General features: G+C 36.3%; 1 protein-coding gene across 2 annotated transcripts in view; it reads right to left on the bottom strand.

Moving 5' to 3' along the window:
- Window positions 1-10,234, bottom strand: part of Msl2 (MSL complex subunit 2) — a 30,866-nt gene continuing 20,632 nt past the window's right edge. For both annotated transcript variants that reach the window (XM_047565118.1, XM_047565117.1), the window contains exon 2: window positions 1-3,203. In XM_047565118.1, coding sequence (XP_047421074.1) covers window positions 1,612-3,123 — 1,512 coding nt within the window. In that variant the 5' untranslated portion in view covers window positions 3,124-3,203 and the 3' untranslated portion in view covers window positions 1-1,611. The remainder of the gene's footprint in view (window positions 3,204-10,234) is intronic.

Here is a 10,234-nt window from a genome sequence, read left to right as displayed (position 1 = left end):
AAAAAAAAAGCCCAACAACAACAACAAAAACAATTCTACCTGACCACATTCACAGAAAATGACACCAGGATAACACTACAAAACAGAAGGAGGTGTCATCTGCTCTGTGTCCAAAGGTTTCTTCTCCATGTCTTGTACTAGGCGAGTAACCATCATTGAACATGCTGTGTGCCAAATCAAAACAACTTCAACATATGTCAGATCTCACTATAGATGGTGAACGCAGTAGAAATTGGAACTTTTCCAGCAGTATTTTTCTTTAAATAAGCACTGTCAAAGCAGCAACTCTTCTTTTTAAATCATAAGGTTATTTCTTTACACCTAGTCAGTCCTTGTTTTTCTTGGGCTGTGCTCTTTCAAGCAACTGACTAGATTTCCCTTCAACAGAATGTTTATCTTCCCAGTAAAAATTAAAGGGAAGAAGTACATTTAAACTGAAACAGTTTGTGCTTTACATGCAAAAGAGCATTCTAAAGGAAATCCTCCTAGTTTCAAACCTACCTAAATGCACAGGCTTCATAAAAAGGCATTTTTAGTAGGCCTCGATAGAGAAGCCTTCATAATGAATAGCACCCTAAAAAAAATAGGAGCATATTCAAAATAAAGTCTGTGGCAAATAGAGGAAACAGAAATCAAAGCAGCAGCCAATGGCAATAAGTATAATGCATAAATCTGGATAAGTTTGGGGGCATTATTCCAAAATTATTTTAAACAAATCCCAATTTCAAAATAAAATCTTTATAACTTTTTAAAAATTCTGTCTTATACTATATAGTCTAAATTCAATTACCTCCTTCAGAATAAAACTGCTCTTCATTTATCAAATTGAACATTGCACAAAGTGAAGGTAGAATTTAGAATTTTTTCCCTAGAAATGAGTCAGACTTAACTAGAAAGGAAGTTCAACTCACAGTTTTGGAGCATAAACAGCTAAACATCTGCAGTCTGACTGAATTTGTTCACTCTTTTTAAAAGACAGATTTCTTAAACATTCTAATGAGGGGCAAATTTTCTTTCATAATACTGCTGATTTAAGAACTGCTACATACACCAGTAGCCAATTTTCATGATCAGAAATGGTATGATGTCAGCACAAAGATTGAGCTGGACACATCAGCTTTACAACAGGAGAAACAATGTGGCATCTGAAGGCAGCAGCACTGAGTCTCCTGAATAAACTAATGGCTACATTTCCAAAAAAAAACAAAAAAACAAAACAAAAAAAAAAAAAATTAGCGCAATCTTTATGAACTGACCAGATACCACTTCCTTACACTTAATCATAAACTTTGATTATGCACAAAGCATGACCATAAACAATGAGGTTAATGTTATTTTCCTTGCCAAAGTTCATTTTGTATAAATCAGTTGCATCAGCATTTGTTCTCAAACTATGAGGTTCTGTAAGAACTAAGGACATATAGTTGTAGGGTTACTCCTCCATTATCTGCAAACTATTTCCCCGACACTAACACATATAACTTAGCAATGAAAACACTTGATACAAGTGATCTATATGCAGGAGCTCCGGCAAGTTATACCAACAGAACCATAGCTGCCGTAAAACTGTAGCTATTTTCCTACCAGAGGTAGGTTTAAAGACCCACTGATTTAACAGTCGAATCTCATGTCTATAGCTTCATCCAAACTTTTATCATCATGTGTACTGGCAGCTAAAAACGTTGTTACTGGGGACCCTGTGACATTAATTACACTGGTGCTGGTACTAGCGTTACGCACAGCAATGCTAGTTACATTAATGCCCAAAGTGAGCCTGGTCTGCTCCAAGGCCTTTTCTGGCACGGCAAATGCCTCCAGCTTCTTCTCCCCGTTGGCCATATAGGAGTTTTGGCAGCCACGACATATACAATCTAAGCAGGCTTTGCGGTTAGAGTAGCAAGGGCAGCGTTGGCCGCGGCATGTAAGAACACTTGGATTTTGAGTAGCACGCCCACATTTACACCCTTTCTTTTCCTGGGGCTTTTTGTACACCGTCTTGGTAGGACTTCCCGGCATAAAATGATGACTCGGAATCTTTTCCTTTACTGCTTTGTCTTTTTTTAGAATACCTGGCTTGGTTTTAGAGTGAGATTTCTTGGATCCATGTTCATGACTCTTTTTCATGCTTTTAGTAGATAAAAGTACAGTTTTACTAATTTTGGGTGTTGTGCCTCCATTGGGAACAGTTGCTATAGGTTGAAGAGAAATTTTGCTCTCCCGTTTCACTGTCACAGGAGCAGAGGCCCCCAGTGTTGGGCCTCGGATGATGGTAGAAATTGGAAGTGGCTGAACTTTCTCACTGTCACTTTCTGATCTGGATCGTTTTCTATTCAATTTTGCTACCTTCGGAGTTGCTGCTGTACATGATAACCCATGAAGTGCAGGGCTGGTGGACATAAAAACATTATGGCTAAGAGACTGGGAAGAAAGCTGCAAAAAGGGTCCATTGGATACAGTGGCTTCCAAGTTCGGCTGCAAATTAGGACAACAAACATCTGTATTTGAAACAGTTTCTAAGCTGCGGAGTACTTCCTCAACACTCAGTAAGAGAGAGTCACCAGGTTTAATATCTTCACTGAAACTGCAGATATCAATGCCTGTAGAGCACAAATCAGTGGCTACTGTGTCACAGACAGGTGGCAGGCTGTCAGATAGATCCTCGGTTTTTATGTCAACAGTATTACATACATCAATCGTATTTGAATGTTCTGGTGAAGGAATATTTATACCAAATCTATCTATTGAAAGCCCATTATAAGTTGGCAAACCATTGATAACAGAACTGCCAATAGCAATGCTGAGAGTGCTTTCAGACATTGGAGATAAACTAGCTTGAGGATCAGTCGTAGGTTCTGAGGTTGAAGGTAAAGGGGAATGTGTCAAACACAAAGTAAAGGATGAATCCGAGGGTTTTTCTGTCTCCTCACAAAACAATGATCCATCATTAAGCAAAGCCAAAATATCAGAAGAACAATCGACTGCTTCTATTATATCCCGTGCCAGCGTAGTCTGTGTTATATATTCACATAGTTTTTTGTAGCAGTTCACTAGGATGCTTAACTGCTTGTTTTCCTCAAACTGCTCATAGTCTTTGCACCAGCTACATGAAGGTTTCATCATCATTTTCTTGCCTTTACAAGTTTTGCAGACATAGTGTTGGCAGGTAGAGTTGGTGGGTGCAATAGGATCTTGAAGCAAATGTCCTAAGGGAGGAAAGGAGGAAAGCAATAATTTTAGTAAAATAAATCCAGTTTCACATACTGGAATTAACAAGACATTAATCTATCAAAACTAAGATGGGTTAAATTCACCAGACCAAATAAAAAGAATATATTTTATAAGAAATGGAGAAATACTCAATAGTTCACTTCATTTCCATTCTATATTCCTATTCCTTTATCTCAAAATAGGACCTTTCCTGATTCTGTGTCCCTTCAGCATGTTCTAGTCCACTTTCTTCTCCTCTTCTCTATTAAAAAGAGGTAAATTACCAAAAACATAAACTATGCTTAAAATACTTGGGACCTCAGGCTAGGGTTGTGGCTCTTTGATAGAGCGCTTGCCTGGCCAGTGTGAGGCACTGGGTTGGATCCTCAGTACCACAGATAAATAAATAAATAGAATAAAGTTATTATGTCCATCTACCACTAAAAATGTACATTTTTTTAAAATCCTTGGAACCTCAACCTAATGTAACATCGAAGTGTTACAACATATTAAACAAAATATGATTATTCTGTGTTGGACAATGGGGAAAATATTAACAAGATTCTGTCCCTGCCCTTTTAAAATGTCTTGAGAACACTAACCAATCAGTACAAGGGCATTTTCACAGAAGAAAATACATAATTTCAACCAGTTTTTATTATATACTTCCCCGAAGAAGCAACTGTTCCTTGATTCCCATTTCAGACAAATGGTTCATAGTTAATCCAAAACAATACCTCTTTTCTCATGAATCATACAAAGAATGTTCTAACCACAACAGATACAAATCAAGCTGGGCTTGGTGGTACATGCCTGTAACCCCAGCAATTCAGGAAGCTGAGGCAGGAGGATCCCAAGTTTGAAGTTAGCCTGGGCAACTTAGCAGAACTGTGCCTCAAAAAATAAAAAAGGCTTTAAAAAATTAAAAAAAAAAAAAAAAAAGAAGGGCTGGGGATGAGAGAGAAAAAGATACAAATTACCAAAACCAGTAAGGACAGATGAGAATAATCACTAGTACCCTGCAGAAATTTTTAAAATTAAGGAAATACAAATCAGACAAACTCAAGGGGAAAAAAAAATTTGTTAGTTTTTTTTCTTTTTAAGGCACTAGGGATTGAATTCAGGGGCACTTTACCACTGGACTACATATTCTTTTAATTTTTTATTTGGAGACAGGTCTTACTATGTTGCTGGTACTGGCCTCAAACTTGTGATTCTCCTGCCTCAGTCTCCCAAGTTGCTAGGATCACAGGCATGCACCACCAACCAAGTCCAGCTGACTCAATAAAAAATTTAAAACCTGAATATACCTTTTTCAAGAAATTGAAATAGTAACTTAAGAGAGGCTAACACCAGAGGATTTCAAGTTTGAGGTCAGCCTGGGCAACCCAAGAAAACACTATCTCAAACTAAAAAATCACTGGGGACATAATTCAATGGTAGAGTACACCTGGGTTCAATCCCCAGTACATCTCCCTCCACACATACACAGGGGCAAAATAATAGTAACTAAAACTAAAAAGGAAAAGAAATAGTAACTTAGGCACTGAGTTGTAGCTCAGTGGCTAAGTGCTTGTCCTAGCATGCATGAGGTCTTGGGTTCGATCCTCGGCACCCCGTAAAAGTAATTAAATTGGAGGTATTGTGTCCATATACAACTAAAAAAAAAAAATTTTTTTTTAAAAAGAGAAGAGGACTGGGGAGATAGCTCAGCTGGTAGAGTGCTTGCCTCCCATGCACAAGGCCGAGTTCAACCCCCAGCACCACAAAAAAAAAAAAAAAGAAAAAGAAAAGAAACAGTAACTTAAAATCTTCCTCAAAAGAAAACTCCAGGATTAACTGCCTTCACTGGTAAATTCTAACAAGTTAATGTTTTATCTTTAAATAAATAGGAGAAACCACTTCCTAACTTATTCTTTAAGTTAATTAACTACCATAATATCAAAAACACACAAGAAAATACAAATCCTCCATGAAGGTAGGACACAAAAACTCGTAACAAAACAGTAAACAGAATCAAGCACCAAATAATTCAATAACCATCCATAATTTTAAAAACTTTAAACTCGAATTTCTTTAACCTACAGCCAACATCATACTTAAAAAGGTGAAATACTAAATTATTTTGCACCCCCAAAGATCAGGAACAAGGAAAGAGTGACTGCTTTTGCCACTTGTATTCAAAATTATACTCAAGGTTCTAGTCAATGCAGTTAAGGTTCCAAAAAAAAAAAAGGCATTCAGTTGGAAAAGACATGAAACTATGAAACTCTTGGTAACAGATTATAGGATCCTATAACAAAGAGAATACAAAAAAATTTTTTACACACAAAAACTATTTGAACCAATAACTAAGTTTAGCAAGGTCACAGACAAACAAAACACAAGAATTCCACATTCATAACCCACAGAACACTGCTGAAAGCAATTTGTAAAAAATCTAAAGAGAGATAAGTGTACTCTCAATATTATCAAAATAGCAATCTTCCTCAAATCATTCTGTAAATTCAAGATCTCATGGGGGGCCTTTTTTTTTCTTTTCTTTTTTAATCTAAGTAAAGTGACAAGAGACAAGCTGATTCTAAGATTCACATGGTATCACAAAGTACCTTAAGACAGCCAAAAGAATTCTGAAAAACAAAGCTGGAGAACTTACACCATCAGATTCCAAATGTCACTATAAAGGCACATTAGCCAAGAAGTGTGGTAACAGAGCCAGGCCCCCTTGGTGCACACCTGCAGTCCCAGTGTGCTTGGGAGGCTGAGAAAGGAGGGTCCAGAGGCCCTAAGCAACTCATAAGACTCTGTCTCTAAAATAAAGTACAAAAGGGGCGGGGGGGGGGGGAGGGCAGGGAATGTGGCTCAGTGGTACTCATGAGGCCCTGGGTTCAATCCTCAGCATCACATAAATATAAAATAAATGTATTGTATCCACTTACAACCAAAAGAAATTTTAAAAAATAAATAAATGTACAACATGCAGCACAGTTTTATTTACATCCGCAAACACGTAATAAGTTTCACTTAGGAACTTTTCAGCTACGTTATATTCTTCTTATAGGACCACCATTGTATATGAGGTCCTAGACAAAAACATTATTAATTTAGCACAATTGTTTTGTGTGTGTGTATGTGTGTGTGTGTGTGTATGCATGAACGCGCACACACATGCACCTGCACTTAGAAGGACAAATCATGGGCTTTTTATTTTTGTTTTTAATTGGTTACCTGTTTGGGAAGGGACAGAACAAAGTAAAACGAATAGGGACTGAAATACACTGTTCTTGAGTTTAACCTATTTTTGTAGAGTTTACTTTCAAACCATGTTTTATTAAAAAAAAAAAAAATTATGTATCTCAACTTTTAAAGAAAATCTAAAAAGCAAAACCAATAAAATAAGGAACTAATTTTATATCAAATTTGAAGGTATAAACATTCAGAGATTAACTATTTCAAATGACTTTACAACGGATAGTGATTCAATTCTTGGATCTGCATTTTTATTGATTTTCACTAATTACATTGTTAATAGTAATACTGACAGTAATCATAAACGTTTTGGTGTCTATAAAATAAATGTTAATGCCCTTCAGAAGCTGAATTTTATTATAAGAGAAGCAAGTTTTAAGATAGAAAAGGTTAAGTTAAAAAATCCTGTAGTCCTAAAATGACTTTCTACTAGATTTATCAGAATGTACTCACAATTTATGTTTTCATCTTAAAAATGAACATTATTTCCCAGCACTATCTGTTTAAAAAAGCTCAGAAACAAGCTAGGTCTGTAATTCCAGCTGCTCCAGAGGCTGAGGCAAAAGGATGGAGTCCAGAGCCAGCTTCTGCCTTAGCAAGGCCCTAAGCAATACAGAGAGAACCTGTCTTAAATATACAAAAAAGGGCGGGGGACATGGTTCGGTGGTTAGGTACCCCTGATTTCAATCCCCTTCCAAAAAAAAAAAAAAAAGCCTAGAAACAAGGACCAACCTCAGTGGCAAATGAATTCGGATAATGGTAATGAAAAACAATTTCCTATTCAAAGAAATTGGAGCTACAGGGGCAGAGTGGCCCACAGCTGTAATCACAGCACCTTGGGAGGCTGAGGCAGGAGGATCACAAGTTCAAAGCCAGCCTCAACAACTGGCGAGGCCCTAAGTAACTCAGTGAGACCCTGTCTCTAAATAAAATGCAAAACAGGGCTGGGGATGTAACTCACTGGTTGAGTGCCCCAAAGTTCAATCACCGGTACCCCAGCGCACTCCCCCAAAAAGAAGTTCATTTAAAAAAATCAATTTCAGGATGCCAGTGAACCAGATTATTGGTTTAAAAACTAGTAAATTAAAAGGAATAAGTAATTGTCCTGATTTACTCATATGAACAATATCACCAAATTATAGATGAGAAGTTTCTCCTCATAGTAATAATCCAACTAATAAATGAAGAATGATATAATTTGATTATCATTTTGTTACCCCTTATGATTTTCAAGTGATACAAACTAAGTGATAGATAACTAAGAATTACCCTTTTCTTGCTTTAACTGCATCACTGCTTTCACAAATCTTGTCAATCAAAACCTCCCCTAAACTATCAAGCACCTTAAGGCATTCTATTCCATCATTCCAAGATACTGTATTTGCCCAGTGCCCTATGTATAGAACTGCTTCTACAAATAAAATACATTATCCCAGTGTCCAATTTATAGGAGAATCTGCATTTTCACTCTTAATAATAAAGGATATATATAAGCTCTAGATTATGATTTCCAACCTATCTTAATATACTGTGTTAATTTCACTGTAATATTCCCAGAACTGAAAACTTGGAACTTAATGAATTACAGGACTCGTACTCATCTCAAGGTCTTAGAAGAGTAACCATGTCTAGTATTGAGAATTGAAAATAGGCAAGAAAACAAACAAACCACTAACTCAACCACCAGTGAGTTCTTAAGGACCTGCATCACCTGGCCTCATATAATCTACTGGATTTCCCAACCAATCCCAATTTATTGGTAGATTAAGATATTTTAAAATTTTAATCTACCAATAAAGATGTCTATAGGTGGGCTGGGGATATACCTCAGTCGCAGAACACCTAGCATGGCTCAATGCCCAAAACCACACATTTTAAAAAATGAAAAAATGAAAAAGATGTCTAGAGAAACTTTTTAAATGAATTCATCTAACCATCCAACTCTCTAAAGCTTCCTAAAGGGGTCTCTTTTTACACTGCACAATGAAAGCAGTTCCAGCGATATGAGGAACAAAGACAAAGATTCAGGACTTTCTTAACTGGGATCACCACTACCAGACACCTATTATATTTCTCTAAGGAACACCCATTACCTTAAATTTAGAAATACAAATCCTCTACTATTTTAAATATTTTTTAATGTTCTAAATACTCTTTCCTAATTATCAGTTATACACTGCCTTTTTTATAGCTTCAACTAAATAACTGCGTTTTATGACAAAAAAAAAAAAATGCACCTTATTCTAGAAAATCAAATGGATGGGCAATCTGAACCAAGGAGAACTATCACAAGCTGTTAGACTATACTATAAAAACTGGGGAATGATTGAGAAAAGGTTTATTTTAGCTTAATGTTCCGTATAGTTTCAAAAAACAAATTTGCTCTAAATACTTTCAGCCTTAAAAAATTATCGTTTATGGTAACTGTTTTCTTACCACACTGTCTTGATTTCTTAATCTGCAACATTTCATATAAACTATTGTTCTTTACTAAGCCAAGCTGTCTTTTAATTAAATGAATGTGACACGTGTCCTGTTAAAACAAATGATGTAATACTGACCTAACAAGATTTTAAATATACCTTTTTTTCCTTTGATATGCTGGGGATTAAAAACCCAGCGCCTTGAGCATACTAGACATTCTACCACTGAGTTACTCCCCCAGATTTAAATAATTTTAAAACCAGATTAAGATTTTAACACAAGTGCATACCTGTAATCCCAGAGACTTAGGAGGCTACCACAGAAAGATTTCAAGATCAAGGTCACTTTGAACAACTTAGTAAGCCCCAATTTTAAAATAAAAAGAGCTAGGGATGTATGTAGCTCAGCAGTAGAGCCCCACGGCTCTACTGGTGTGTGTGGGGAAGCGGGCGAGGGGGGGAGGGTGTCGGGATTTTTAATGCAAGTGAAAAAACTTAAAAAGAGTTTTTTAAGAGAAAGGAGCTTTAATTCCACCATCAAAAACATTTGTTCCCTGACTTCCAAATTATACTACAGGGCTATAGTAACAAAAACTGCATGACAGTGGTATAATAAGAGACACACAGACCAATAGCACAGAATAGAAGACACAGAGACAAATCCACACAGAAAGTCATCTGATCCTGGACAAAGGTTTCAAAAACACACTGGAGAAAAGACAAGTGTTTTTAAACAAATGGTGCCGGGAAAACTAGTTACCCATATGTAGAGGAGTGAAACTAAATCCTTATCTCTAACCCTGCACAAAAATCAACTCGAAATGGATCACAGACCTAGAATTAGACCAGAAACTATGCAATTCCTTAAAGAAAAAACTTCCTAAAAGGCCAACACTCCAACATATAGGCACAGACAATGACTTTCTCAATAGGACCCCTATAGTTCAGGAAATAATGCCAAGAGTTAATAAATGGGATGGCATCAAGTTAAGAGGCTTCTGCACAATAAAGGAAACATGTAGGAATATGAAGACAGAACCTACAGAATGGGAGAAAAATCTATGCTAGCAGATCTTCTCAGGCGAGAATATATAAAGAATTCAAAAAACTAAAAATTAGAAAACAATAAATGGGCAAATGAACTGAACAGACACTTCTCAAAAGAATACAAATAGTCAATAAATATATGAAAAAAATATTCAACATCACTAACAATTAGAGAAATACATATATATCAAACCTATACTGAGGTTTCATCTCAGAATGACAGCCATCAAGAATACAAACAATAATAACTGCTGGAGAGGATATGGAAAAAAGGAATACTTTTACACTGTTGGTAGGATTGTAAATTA

Source organism: Sciurus carolinensis, chromosome 9 (genome assembly GCF_902686445.1).
Source record: "Sciurus carolinensis chromosome 9, mSciCar1.2, whole genome shotgun sequence".
Classification (NCBI taxonomy): domain Eukaryota; kingdom Metazoa; phylum Chordata; class Mammalia; order Rodentia; family Sciuridae; genus Sciurus; species Sciurus carolinensis.
Note: the sequence above shows the minus strand (reverse complement) of the source record. Positions and strands in the feature narration are given on the sequence as shown.